A 14,634-nucleotide genomic window follows, 5' to 3' on the forward strand; every position below is an offset into this window, starting at 1 on the left:
TTAACCTTCTCTACGTGATCCTGCTGTTTTTATTTCACTATTTTGTCCGTAAATCAATTCCTTTTTCGAATTTGGAACTCAGCTCCAAATTTTCCTCATGACCGCAGCCTCAGTGAGCTTCATTTGACTGGAGCCGATTGTCACATTCCCTTAGTCTACCACTTTATGGTTCTAAAAAGGAGTGAGAGGATTAGACGAGAAAGAACACAGGCTCACGTGAAAAGACATGCAAGACAGAAAAGATGTCAACAGAAAATAATAATATAGACTGTATGTGTGTGTGGACATCTTTACGGAAACTGTACAATAAATAAATATAAATAACAACAAAAAAAGTCAGTTCATTCTGTTCTGAGTCCACTCCCTCTCAGACAGAGACAGAGACAGAGAGGCTGAGGTGGCTCCACTTTATCTCATACATCTGACTCTCACTCACACTCCTGCCCTTCTCCCCTCTCTCTCTGTCCTCTCTTCTTTCTCTCTCCACCGTCTCTCTCTTCTCTCTTTCTTGTCCTTTCTCCTGTCTCTTTCTTTCGCTCCCCCTTTCTCTTTCTTCTCTCTCTCCTGGCCGTTTCTCCTTTCTCTCTCTGTCTCCCCATCTCTTTCCTCTTTCTCTCTCCTCTCTTGTCCTCTCTCCTTTCTCTCTCTTTCTCTCCCCCTCTCTCTTTCGCCTGTCACCCCTCTCTACCCCCCCGTCTCTCTCTCTTTCTCTCCCCCTCTCTCTCTCTTGTCACTCCTTCTCTCTGTTTCTTTCCCTCTCTCCTTTCTCTCTCATTCTCTTGTTTTTCTCGCTTTCTCTCACCTCTCTTTCTCTTCTCACTCTCATGTCACTCCTCTCTATTTACTCCCTACTCTCTCTCTTGTCCTCTCTCCTTTCTCCCTCTGTCTCCCCCTTTCTCTTTCTCCTCTCTCTCCGTCCTGTCACTCCTTCTCTTTCTTCTTCAGTGACCTTCCCACAAATCCTCTTCATGGAGTATGGACGGCGTGGGTCAGTCAAGTCCCCCAAGCGGAGGCCGGTCTCCAGCAGACATGGTTTCTTGAACCCTGCCTAAGAGCCTCCCTGACCCGGGGAGCTCGGACTCGCAAACCTACGGACAGTGTTGGGGAGTAACAGATTACATGTACCGGAGTTACATAATCAGAGTACAAATTATGAGTAACTGTATTCAGTTACAGTTACTGTTTCAGTGAGTGGTAATTGGATTACAGTTACTTGGTTGAAATAAATGGATTACACTGCGGTATTTTCCTGTTTTCACATTTTGGGCTGTTCCCTTTTTTGTTGTTTTTTTGTTTATTTTTTGTTTGGTAATTCCACTCATTGCCGGACACTAAACCAGGTCTAAAACCAGGTCTAAACCAGGACTAAACCAGGTCTAAACCAGGACTAAACCAGGTCTAAACCAGGACTAAACCAGGACTAAACCAGGTCTAAACCAGGTCTAAAACAGGATTTAACAGGACTAAACCATGCAGTCTATCAATAATATTTTTAATACCGTTAAAGAAAGTCTGGTCTTTTTTAATGGGTCTTATTTTATTTATTATTTTTTATCTTATGTGAAGATTTCCTCATCTTTGCTACTCTACAGCAAATCAAGTAATCCAAAGTAATCAGATTACGTTACTCACTTTAAGTAATTTAATAGATTACGTTACAGACTACATTTTGGGGTATGTAATCTGTAATCTGTAGGGGAATACATTTTAAAAGTAACCTTCCCAACACTGTCTACGGAACCACACCAGAGTTAGTGCAGATCTGAGTGTGACTGATGCTTTTACACCAACAAAAACAAACTGAACTAAGAGCTTCTGGTTTGGATGGAACGTTTGGTGCAACTACTGTTAGTGTGAAAGCACATTTAAGAACCAAAGCACCAAATTATAACACGAACTACATGTGCAGTGTTTTTGTTTATAAGAATCAGCGTTAGTCGTGCTCAGTAAAAGCTGCATTTGACACATATCTTCCTTTAATGTTATTGTTCCTGTGGGAAGACCTGTTTCCTGAAATCATTAGCTTCAAAGCTGCTAATTTGATGCTTCCCATTTTAGTGTGAACGACCACCTCCCCCCCACACTGACCCACATTAAAGCTGCACTGTGTCACTTTTTTGTCAAATAATTTCCCTTGTGGATCAATAAAGTTTGTCTTAGGCTACGTTTATATGATGAGGGTCTGAACAGAAGACGCAAAAGTGGCGTTGCGTCTTCACTTTTAATTTCACGTTTAGATGAGCGTTTTCTGGAGGAAATCTGAGTGCATACGGTGACGCAAAAGTGTGTGGAATTCGACTGAGTTGCATGTACTTAAAGCAAAAAGGGCATCTCTGGACATACAGAAGTTTTCACACCAGGCATTTTCATCAGCTACTCCTACACAGTTGTTTCACCATCGACTGGTTCTCCAGGTCTCGTCCACAGTCGTCTGGCTCGCCTGCGACCAACTGGTGCATCCAGAATTTGACAGGTAATTGCAGATCCTTCTCTGTTCACTTATAGTGTCTCTACAGATTCTCTACATTTGTTGGGATGCCTCGTGTAAGTTTATTAGATTTTATTTAGAGTATATTTATTAAATGATCCGACATGGTTGTTTCTGTGTACTGTATGTATGTGACGTAAAAGCTTACACAACGTGAGCAAATCTGACCAGAGTTTTGTGTCTTGGCCAGTGTAGACGGAAACACTACAGTGGTGCGTATTCAGCTTTTCCACTCTGGAGGGTGTTTTCAGATTTTTGTGTTTTTAAGCCCTAAAAAACATCATCACCATCTAAACAAAAGGCACTTCTGATAAAATATTTGCAAGTGTTCTTGTGGCCCTAAGTCTCGTGAAGTTTCTCGTGAAGGGTCTGCTACCTGCTTGTCTAAATCAAGATGTTATCGCTTTGTCTGTTTCCTTAAAGACACACAGGTGGTACCACAAGTCACAGGTCAGATCTATGGAGCGGCGACCCCCCTCTCACAAATGAGCATGTATTTTAACAATATTAGCACCTGTGATTAAATGAATCCATGATATAGATACACAGACATGTTATTGTTTGGAGTAGAGTACATGTTCCACAGTATGGCATTACTGTGGAACATTTCAGAAGTCCATTTGAATGTAGTCTGGTCCATTTTGTGTGAACGCTTGTGTTAGCTCCTCACCCACGCTCAGGCAGAGGAGAGAGACGAGAATAGAAACAAGAGGAGAGGGAGAAGAGGAAGAGAAGACGAGAGAAAAAGAATCATTTGGATGATTTCAGCTCGGCCAATCTCTACTGAATTAAATGTAAAAGGAGCTACTCAAACATGTGCGAATGAAGCAAAACACAACTCCAGCTGTGTTTTTGGTGAGGTAACACAATTCTAACTTGAGTCCATTTCACGTAATATAGGACTTTGAACTTTGATCCACGCTTTCCAGGTATTTTAGATGACATCAGATGGATCATACACAGAGGAGGAAGGAAACGAATCAAACATTAAACTAAAAAATAAACAGACGATCAATGATTTACACACAAAAGTCAATGCAGTTTAATCGTAGCAGCCTGTACTTTTCCATTTTTCTTTTCTTTTTTTCCATTTTGGCTGCGTTTATTGCACTGAAAAACCTCAAAAAAACACGCATCTTACTCTCAGCGGGCTTGCATCTCCACAAATCTGACCCTTACTTCACCCGGAGAAGCTTGTTTCCATGGAAATATAGATTACTGTTCAGTTCTAATATCATATTGGTTTAGTCCTGGTTTGGATTTGGTGTAGTCCTGGTTCAGTTCCTGTTTAATCCTGATTTATATTTCCCGTAGTCCTGGTTTATTCCTAATCCTGGTTTAGATCTGGTGTAATCCTGTTGTAGTTCTGGATTAGATCTAATTTTGGCTATGGTTTATTATAAGTGTATTCCACTTCTGTAGTCCTGGTTTAGTTCCAGTCATCCTGTAATTTAGTTTTAGTCTAGTCCTGGTTTATAGTCCTGTAGTCCTGGTTTAGTTCCGGTGTAGTCCTGGTATAGTCCTATAGTTCTGGTTTAGTTCTAATTTAGTCCTGACTTATTATTGATGCTATTGGTGCTCAGAGTTTAGTCCTGGTTTAGTTCCGCTGTAGTCCGGGTTCATAGTTAAGTCCTGGTTTAGTTCCGCTGTAGTCCAGGCTCATAGCTTAGTCTTGGTTTAGTTCCACTCTGGTCCGGGTTCAGAGTTCAGTCCTGGTTTAGTTCCACTTTAGTCTGGGTTCATAGTTTAGTCTTTGGTTTAGTTCCGCTGTAGTCCAAGTTTAGTCCTGGTTCAGTTCCTCTGTAGTCTGTGCTCATAGTTTAGTCATAGTTCAGTCCTGGTTTAGTTCCGCTGTAGTCTGGGCTCATAGTTTAGTCATAGTTTAGTCCTGATTTAGTTCCGCTGTAGTCCGGGTTCACAGTTTAGTCCTGATTTAGTTCCACTTTAGTCTGGGTTCATAGTTTAGTCCTGGTTTACTTCCACTTTAGTCCAGGTTCAGAGTTTAGTCCTGGTTTAGTTCCACTGTAGTCCGGGTTCACAGCTTAGTCCTAATTTAGTTCTGCAGAAGTCTGAGCTCATAATTTAGTCCTGGTGTAGTCCGGTCTCATAGTTTAGTCCTGGTGTAGTCCGGTCTCATAGTTTAGTCCTGGTGTAGTCCGGTCTCATAGTTTAGTCCTGGTGTAGCCTGGGCTCATAGTTTAGTCCCGGTTTAGTTCTTGTGTAGTCCAGGGCTCACAGTTTAGTCCTGGTTTAGTCCCAGTATCAGTGAGATCTCGGAGCCCTGTCTGTGTGGTGTTTGGGCCTTGGAGAGGGCGCACACAGAACAGAATGTTTTGCCCTGAGTGAAGAATGCAACTCTGTAACTGAGCCTCTCATGTGACCTCGCTTCCTTCCTCTCCCCCCTCCTCCCCTTCCTCTCCTCCACCTCTCCTCTCCTTCCTCTCCCCCCCTCCCCTCCTCTATCACCCCCTCCGCTCCTTTTCCACTCCTCCTCTCCTCTCTGCTCTCATTCCTCTCCGCTCACTCGTCTGTCTCCCCCTCTCCCTTCTCCCCCCTCCAGTTCCTCTCTCCTGTGTTTGTTTGCTTCACTTGATCCGGAGCGGAAATTCCTCTCTCCTCTCTCTTTTCGCCCCCTCCGCCTCCCTCCCTCTCTCTTTCTCTCTCTCTCTCTCTCACTTCTTTTTTGTGAATGACAAACTCATTAACAATTCGCCCAGCCCCCCGTCTCCACAGCGACCTCGTCCGTGCGCGCCGCTGATTGGCCGAGCGCTTTGCCCGTGACCAATGGGGAGGCGATTGGAGAGAGACCATTCAGACGCACAGTGCCGCAAAGACCCGATTCACTGCGAAACCGCGGACACGAGAGGAGCTGTGCGCTATTACGCGTGGTTAACCTCTCCAAAACGGCACCAGAGCGCATTCGGATTGTCTACTGCGCATAAGAAGCACACGAGGCCGTTTATCGCTTGTACTTAGACATTTATGGAGCTATAAAAATCCAACGAGGGACGAGCCATTGAGAAAACTGCAGGATCCCATGAATGAGCGGCTCGGATCTCCTTTCGCAGCTCAAATCACTTCTAGCGCGGACTATTTTTGCTCAACACAACGAATAACATTGACTCTTCAGTTTTACGCATTGTATTTTTAATATTTTGCGTCGGGCCCTTGTCTCGTTGCATTGCTTCAGTGTCTGACGCGATCGCAGCGCAGACGCCGATCTTCTATGAATCATTTTTAACCCAAAACGTCCCGGATTCAAGACGCATTTACGCAGAATCCAACAGTGGCTCGCGATTTCTTTCTCAGCTGGATTTTTGTAACGTATTTTTGGACATTTGTACCAGATTACGTTTGTTGCTGGACTTCAGTGTTTTGTTTATGAATCAGTTTCCAGTCGTATAATATTGCAGTCGCTGTTTCTTTTCGTTCTTGAGAAGACCCACTCGCTCGCGCGTTCTTCACCATGTTGGACAAGCTGCGGCCCGCGGGTCAGATCGAGTCCTCGGTCGCACACGGGCGGACGGTCGCGTGGCTCCGGGAGCAGATGGACTCCCGTCGCGAGGGCCTGCTGCTCATGGACTGCAGGGCGCAAGAACTGTACGAGTCCTCTCACGTCCAGAGCGCGATCAACGTGGCCATTCCCAGTCTCATGCTCAGGCGGCTGAAGAAGGGAAACCTGCCCGTGCGCGCGCTGCTCTCCAACGGGGAGGACCGGGAGAAGTTCGTGCGCCGGTGCAAAACGGACACGATCGTTCTGTATGACGAGTACAGCCGCGAGTTTAACGAGAACACGGACGGTGGCTCGGTACTCGGGCTGCTGCTGAAGAGAATGAAAGATGAAGGATATAAGGCGTTTTATCTCGAAGGTGAGGCGAACTTTACGGTTATAAAGTAATTTTTTTTGGGGGGGGGGCACTTGTACTTTTGTTGCTTACTTGTGCTTGTAATTTAGTATGCAACGACTTAATTTTTCAAACATGTCATCTTAGTCTGCACATTTGGCATAAATAAATATAAATCCACGTGCACTGGGGCCTTATCAAGATGAACTTTGGTGCATTTTTGCTCAACAGGAAGCTACTTTGTGCAAACATTTCCATCCGCAGATAACTAGGACACTCAAACAATCAATGCTGCGAGATTAGCATCATTCATACGTTTTGTGGTATAACAGCCGGCAATGCATAATCTAGTATTTAGCTTATGCAGATGAACAACAAAATTATTCAATGCTATTTTCATATATTTTGTTTGGGCTGTATAGAAAGCCACAGTACTGAACATTTTAACTGAAAAGTAGACAACAGATTGGACTGATTGTTTATTGCATTAAAAAACATGTGTCCTTACTTTGAGTGGGCTTGCATTTCCACAAACCTGACTTTTACTCCGCTTTGCTGTTTCCATGGAAATGTTGCCTCATACAAGGAGAATGTTCCGAAGTATGGTTTTAACTTCATGATCAAAATCGCTAAATTTCAAACTTTATTAAATCTCAACAAAACAAAATACTTTTACTTTTTACCCTTTAAGTGCATTTTTAAACAGATACTTTAATACTTTTACTTTTTAGATGTTATTTCACTGACTGGAATGTTTCGCAGTATGGCTTTAAACCTTTCTGTCATCATGGAAACCAAACCAGACCAAGTTACAGGTCAGATCTGTGGAGAGGCGACCCCGCTCACAGTCAGAACGCCTGTTTTCTAGATGTTTTTGAGCTATAAAACCACCTGTAATTGAATAAAAATAACATAGATCTGTTTAATATCATACTGTGTAACATTCCAGGCAGAGCAAGTAACCAAAAAGTTACATAGTGATACTTTTACTTGAGTACATCTTCCATCACTGCATCTGAAACACAGCTCTTGGTTTTGTCATCGCAGGAGGCTTCAGTAAGTTCCACGCAGAGTACCCCTCCCTGTGCGAGACGAACTTGGAAGGCTGCCCTCCCTGTGGCTCTCCCCCGGCTCCCGTCCTGGGGCTCTGTGGGCTCCGGATCAGCTCGGACTCTTCGGACATCGAGTCTGACATAGACCCCAGCAGCGCCACAGACAGAGGTGGGTCCGGAAGGCAGTTTAAGGACACGTGGGACTGGATTGTGATGTGGATTATATCAGGAAACAGTACGATTTGGGTCTGTTTACATTCGGTTTTGGACCTGGTTTGGTTCTAGTTGGAGTTGTAATACAGATTATAGATTGGTCCTGTTCTAGTACTGGTTTAGTCCTGGTCTAGTCCCGGTTTAGTTCTGAGTTTAGTCCTGGTTTAGTCCTAGTCTATTCCACGTTTAGTTCTGACTTTAGTCCTGGTTTCGTCTTAGTCTAGTTCTGGTTTAGTTCTAAATTTAGTCCTTATTCTAGCCCTGGTTTAGTCCTAGACCAGTCCAGGTTTAGTTCTGAGTTTAGTCCTGTTTGCGTCCTAGTTGAATCTTGGTTTAGTTCTGAGTTTAGTCCTGGTTACGTCCCAGTCTAATCCTGGTTTAGTTCTGAGTTTAGTCCTTATTCTAGCCCTGGTTTAGTCCTAGTCTAGTCCTGGTTTAGTTCTAAATTTAGTCCTTATTCTAGCCCTGGTTTAGTCCTAGACCAGTCCAGGTTTAGTTCTGAGTTTAGTCCTGTTTGCCTCCTAGTCTAGTCCAAGTTTAGTTCTGAGTTTAGTCCTGGTTTGGCCCTAGTCTAGTCCAAGTTTAGTTTTGAGTTTAGTCCTGGTTTCATCCTAGCCTAGTCCTGGTTTAGTTCAGAGTTTAGTCCTTGGACCGTTATCACTAACAGAAATGACCTGGAAAAACATTTGCGAATTTAACTTTTTAGAATTTCCACAACACAACTAAATTTCTGCTCCTGTTTTTCCAGAATCCACAGACTGCAGTCCCTTATCCAACCCTCCCTCGTCATTCCCGGTGGAGATCCTGCCTCACCTCTACCTGGGCTGTGCCAAAGACGCCACAAACCTGGACGTTCTCGAGGAGCACGGCATCAAATACATCTTGAACGTGACGCCCAACTTGCCCAACCTGTTTGAGAACGCCGGCCAGTTCAAGTACAAGCAGATCCCCATCTCCGACCACTGGAGCCAAAACCTGTCCCAGTTCTTCCCCGAGGCCATCAGCTTCATCGGTGAGAGATTCAAAATATACTTCAGCTATTACATTTGAAATATTCCGCAGTATGGCATTAAAAAGCTCACATAATGCTCATTTCCGATCTATGTTATATATTTCCTCGTCGCAAACAGACCTGGAGTTGTGTTTTGTTTCATTCATACATTTTTAACACACAAACAGTTCTTCTCTCAAACTGAAAACACTCTGTTCCACCTTGTGATGTCACGTGGTAATACTCTGCTGTGTTTTTAAACTTCATACACCTACGCTAGAATCATTTGGACAATATCAGCCCTGGAATTGCCAATTTCTACTGAAGTAAATGTAAAAAGTAACTGTTAACATGAAAACTGCCACTTCATGACATCACAAGGTGGAACAGAGCATTTATGGAACAATAAATGACTACTCAGACATGTGTGAATGAAACAAAACACAACTCCGGGTATGTTTTTGAGGAGGTAACAACATTATATCACATCTTAAAGAGTAATTTTTGCATTTTAATTTGGTTAAATAAAAATAAAACATGCAAAATACCACTCAAATTAGTAAAACGTTTGATCAGCACCAAAATTCTGTGTTTATGTTCCCTAGTGAATAGTCTAGTCCTGGTTTAGTTCTGAGTTTAGTTCTTGTTCTAGCCCAGGTTTAGTCCTAGTCTAGTCCAAGTTTACTTCTGAGTTTAGTCCTGGTTTTATCCTAGTCTTGTCCTGGTTTAGTTCTGAGTTTAGTCCTGGTTTAGTCCTAATCTAGTTGAGGTTTAGTTCTGAGATTAGTCCTGGATTTGTTCTAGTCTAGTCCTGGTTTAGTTCTGAGTTTAGTCCTGGTTTTATCCTAGCCTGGTCCTGGTTTAGTTCCGAATTTAGTCCTGGTTTTATCCTAGTCTAGTCCTGGTTTAGTTCTGAGTTCAACAGCCCAGTGACTCATTAGCATTTTGACTTTAGCATTAAATTAGCGCAATCTAAATAGGAAAAGACACTGCGATGCTAAACACGCTAACAGACCAAGCTAGTGGAAAATGTAACTATTAAAATCTACTGCTACTATGTTAACACAAAATTCTGAAATGAAAACTTAAAACAGCTTTATCAAAAAGATACGCATGTTGTAATCTTATCAATGTAATACGGGTTATCTGTAACAGGAAGTTCTGATTATGCAATTCAGATTAGCCAAGTGAGCTGTCTATTCTAGTAACATTTTGTTGCAACCATTTATACAAGTATTTATTAACATTTCTGGCTGAAATTTTAACTGATAAATTAATCCTAGAATCCTGTGCATTTCAGATTTGATGTTTGTCGAGGTCTAAACTGTAGTTCGCAGTTTTTATGAAAGATGGAAACGCACGGGTTTAGTTATACCATGCCAAAACGACTGAAGTGGCTTTTATTTTTATTTTTTAATATTATTTATTTATTTACATTTATTTTTATATGTGTGAGTCGTGGCTGGAGGAACATTGGGGTAAAGTCTGTATAGTGGAGGAAGAAAGAGGAGATGAGGAGGAGGGCAAACCAAAATAACAGTGTCATATGAAGCCGACAGGAAGTCAATGAAAGTGACCCGGGACTGTAAACGGGCTAAAGACTTCCGAGCATGTTTTAGAAGGCAAAGAAACGAGAGATCATGATCGGAAAGACGACAAACCCGCGCGATTTTTACGGTCTTAAAAAAAAAAAACAGAACTAGTTTGCAGTGGTCCAAAATTATTCCTCGCTTACTTTTATGCAATCAGAGCATCCTGAATTATTCACCGTAATGAGTTTATGAGCACTTTTCGCAACTTTCACCGTAACGCTTACGACAACTAACGTGCTAAGGCATTACACCGTGGGCATATTTTGACCTCAAGAACTAGTTTTGAGTAATATAAAACATGTCTAACGGAATAATTCAAGATAGATATGTTTAATGCCATACTGTGGAACATTACTAGAAAAACAATAACATCTTAATGAGTCAAGGTACACTGTGCACAAAAAACAAAACAGAAACAAAACTAAACTAAATCACTTTTGAAATTTGTCAGAAAACACTTGGGATGTTCTATTCCAGTTTTACAATAATTTTATGTTGTTGTGCCATTAGCAAGACGACTATACTTTTCAGTTTTTCAAAATCAAAATTGTACGTGTAAAAAAATAAATAAAATAAAATTCCTTTTTAGAGTTGAAAAGTAGTTCTCATATTCTCTATGTCTGGAATGTTTCACAGTATTGCATTAAACTTTTCTATTACCATGGCGACCAAACCAAGCTTACAGGTCAGATCTGTTGAGAGGCGACCCCACTCACAGTCACAATGCTGTTTTTTGTAGGTCATTTTGAGCTTTAAATCAACCTGTAATTGAATACATGTAAAGCAGAGGAGTTTAATGTTATACTGTGGAACATTCCAGGCAAAGTTAAGACTTTTTTGCATATTATCGGCAGTTCCCGTCATAAAATGTGATCTTAGACGTGATCATACGAGCGTGTTTCCGTCCCTCCCTCTGGCCCCTCTCTCTGTCTGTTTAAATGGTTGTGTAATCTTTAACAAAAGCCAGTGTGGAAACTCGAAACCCTCCGTGCGCCGGTGAAAAGAGCTAGAGCCACACGTCCGGTGGAGGGAGGGAGCGAGGGAGGGGGGAAAGAGAGAATGAGAGGGTAAGAGAGAGGGAAAGAGAAGAGAGAGAAGGCTGCAGAAGGCTTAATAGGAAGACGAGCAGAAGAGGGGAAAGGAGAGAGAGAAAGAGGGAAGAGGAGGAGAGAGGGAGACAGAGAGGAGGGAGAAAGAGGGAGACAGAGAGAAGAGAAGAAGTGAAAAAGAGAGAAAAATGGGGAAGAAGAGAGAAAGGAGGGAGGAAGAGAGAGAGAAAGAGGGAAGGGTGGAGAAAGAGAGCAGAAGGAGAGAGGGAGACAGAGAGGAGAGAGAAAGGACAGAAAGAAGAGAAGAAGTGAAAAAGAGAGAAAAAGGGGAAGGAGAGAGAAAGGGGGAGGAGGAGAGAGAGAAAGACGGAGACAGAGAGAAGAGAGGAGGAGAAAAAGAGAGAGAAAGGGGGGAAGAGGAGGAGGGGAGAGAGAGAAAGCCCCACGTCCGGTGGAGGGGGGGAGAGAACGGAGAGATGGGAGGAGGAGGGGTGTAACTGGAGCTGCACACAGGAAGGAAGTCCCATTCAAGAGGATCTGGGACAGTCTTTACAAAAGCGCTCATTTAGAAAGAAAAGACGAGAAGAGAGAGAAAACACGAGGGAGGGAGGGAGAGAGAATAATAACAACAACACGAGTAGTGGAGTAGTAACAAACTATGTAAAGTAACAACCAGTCAAAAAAAAAAAAAAAAAAAGTCCTCAAAAGTCCTCATGATGTTTGGGTGGATGTGTTTCTCATTAGGTTAGCATTAGCATGTTGTAGTTTTTTTAAGTTTTCCCACATTAGACATCTTTGAGTGTCCAAAAAAGGACTATATAAGCTCAGTGTATTATTATTTTTATTATTAGACAAACAAAAATGCGGGCAGGTGGAAAAAATGCAACAAAAACAAACAAAAATGTAAATAAATCAGGTTTATTATTACTTAGCATTAGCATATTGTAGTTTTAGCGTATTAGCCACCAGGGTAACTTTTCCTTCTCACAAATTTATAACATAAAATGTGGGCAGAAGGAAAAAAGGAAACAAGAGTAAACAAAAAGCAACAAAAATAGGTTTATCATCGGTTAGCTTTAGCATGTTGTAGTTTTTCACAGTTTTAGCGCATTAGCCACCATGCTAACCATTCCCCTCTCTTTTCTCTGTTATAGACGAAGCTCGTGGTCAGAAGTGCGGCGTCCTCGTTCACTGTTTGGCCGGGATCAGCCGCTCGGTCACCGTCACTGTGGCGTACCTGATGCAGAAGCTCCACCTCTCCATGAACGACGCCTACGACATCGTCAAAACCAAAAAGTCCAACATTTCGCCCAATTTTAACTTCATGGGACAGCTCCTGGACTTTGAACGCACGCTCGGAGTAAACAGCCCGTGCGACAACCGGATAGCGACGGCCAATCAGCAGCTGTATTTCACCACGCCGACCAATCACAACGTCTTCCAGCTCGACCCCATCCAGTCCACGTGAAACCCGAACCGGAAATTTTGAAATTCGCTGAAAATCTGCAGAAATGTTCACTTTTTGAGTCGTCTGTTGTAACGGCAAATTTGTCGGCAATTTGGGGCGGAGTTTAGTTTGAAAGCCACCACTCGGTTTTCACGAAACTAAACGTAAGAATTTGGAGAAGTTGCTACACGGACATTTTGAGACATTGTTGGGGCGTGCCAAAGACATGCGGACGTTAAATCTCAAAAATCTATTTCTGGACTTTGAAATTTTGGGGTGAAATTCCTCCAAAATCAGACTCATGTCTTCCGTGAAGACTTGCCTCAGCTTTACTTTAGCACCAATGAACTTTTTACCTTAAGTGGAGTGTTTTAATCATTTATACATTGTCTATAAATCATATTATTAGACATTTACGCCTTTGGGGACTTTATATTATTATCTGTGACGATCAGTATGTTCAGATTATTATGCCAAAAATCAAATAGGCTTTCCATAATGCGGTGCAATGCGGAACTTTTCTGATGGACGGTGCGCTTCCCTGATACTTAACACGAAATATTGCTTTGCCTGGAATGTTCCACAGTATGGCATTAAACGTCTGTAACTACATGGACCTCGCTCAAAGCAAGGATTTTTCACGCTTTTTTTCTAGCAATAAAAGCAAGATAGACTGGTTTTATGTCATACTGCGGAACATTCCAGACAAAACAATAACCGTGCATACCCCTTACCGGAAAAGTTACACAGTGCACCTTTATAATTGTGTATTCTGTACTATTATGTAATATATTTGCTTTATATGGACCTTGGTCTATTTGGCATTGGTTCTTTCTTCTTTCACAAATCATGTCAGAAAAGCCTTAATTGTAAACTCAGAAATTTCACACCAAATATTCAGAGATTATTTGAACTTTTGAAAACCTAATTTGAGGTCTTTGGTGCGGATTTCTGGGTTTGAAGTTTTGGATGCGTGGATGACAAAAGCCTTTCAGGGATTATGTCTGATTTTTTGGGAGATTTTGAAAAAGAAAGATTTTGGATGGGTTTTATACGGGCGTCCCCTCACTCTCCTGAATGTAAAAAGATGATAACTTATTAATAAATTGCTATTTTGACTACATACTTTTTCTTGACTCTTTCTCTCATTCTTTGTCTTAAAAATGTGAAAAACAAAACTAGTAGGGGTGAAACGGTATTCAAGTTTCCGATATGGTCACGGTATGAACCTCACGGTATGATATTTATTGCGATATCATGGGAAAGCTCACGATTAGGGATGTAACAATATCCAAATCTCTTACGACATTTACCCAATAGTTTCACAATATACATCTCACGGTACGATATTTATTGCGATATTTTGTGGAGGCCAACAAAACTAAATATCCTACTTTTTCCTCTTAAAATACCTTGACAAGACATAATCCAAAGAACTAAGACTTAAATGTGCTTCTTGTAATCTACACTAAAATGGAGCAAAGGATCATGGTCTATGTAGTTTTACTATAACTCTTAATTTAAGCAAAGACACTTGTAATTCGATATATGAATGGTCCACGATACTGTGAGAACTTTGACGATACGATATCACGATATTTCGGTTATTGTTAAATTCCTAAGAACTAGTTCATTTTAAAGCTCCAAAGTTATTCGTTACTCATTCGCAGCTTTTCACGATCAACTAACATGCTAACTGTGCACTTCCTGATTCTCCAATGATGGGTTCTGTTCACGCTTATGTCACAAAATTGGAAGATGCTCGGAAAAGTGCGGATGACGACTTCCTTTGGGCTCTGTTGGTGAGAGTAACTGGGAAAATGGAGAAAATGGCTCGGTTTTCTTCATCTAGATGTCATTGTATTCTTTCTCTTTTACTTTTATAAATGACCTATTAATCTGTGTATTATAACAGTTCCAACCAGCGGTCTGTAAGTAACATCGAAGAAGCGATTAG

At 41.8% G+C, this 14,634-nt stretch overlaps 1 protein-coding gene across 1 annotated transcript; it reads left to right on the forward strand.

Annotated features, from left to right (window-relative positions):
* The first annotated feature begins 5,317 nt into the window (after positions 1 to 5,317).
* dusp6 (dual specificity phosphatase 6) lies at positions 5,318 to 13,802 on the forward strand. Its single transcript, XM_020919172.2, has 4 exons — positions 5,318 to 6,357; positions 7,381 to 7,554; positions 8,347 to 8,610; positions 12,385 to 13,802. Exons 1-4 carry the CDS (start codon positions 5,955 to 5,957, stop codon positions 12,696 to 12,698), a joined length of 1,155 nt encoding a protein of 384 aa, XP_020774831.1. The 5' UTR covers positions 5,318 to 5,954; the 3' UTR covers positions 12,699 to 13,802.
* The last annotated feature ends 832 nt before the right edge of the window (positions 13,803 to 14,634 follow it).

Source organism: Boleophthalmus pectinirostris, unplaced genomic scaffold (genome assembly GCF_026225935.1).
Source record: "Boleophthalmus pectinirostris isolate CB_2022bp ecotype Guang Dong unplaced genomic scaffold, ASM2622593v1 HiC_scaffold_2, whole genome shotgun sequence".
Classification (NCBI taxonomy): Eukaryota; Metazoa; Chordata; class Actinopteri; order Gobiiformes; family Gobiidae; genus Boleophthalmus; species Boleophthalmus pectinirostris.

Excerpts from the sequence above, each read along its gene's own strand:
- dusp6 (XM_020919172.2), top strand. The coding sequence starts at position 5,955 with ATGTTGGACAAGCTGCGGCCCGCGGGTCAGATCGAGTCCTCGGTCGCA. Across the intron at positions 6,358-7,380 it reads TAAGGCGTTTTATCTCGAAG|GAGGCTTCAGTAAGTTCCAC; the intron begins GTGAGGCGAACT and ends TTGTCATCGCAG. Across the intron at positions 7,555-8,346 it reads CAGCAGCGCCACAGACAGAG|AATCCACAGACTGCAGTCCC; the intron begins GTGGGTCCGGAA and ends CTGTTTTTCCAG.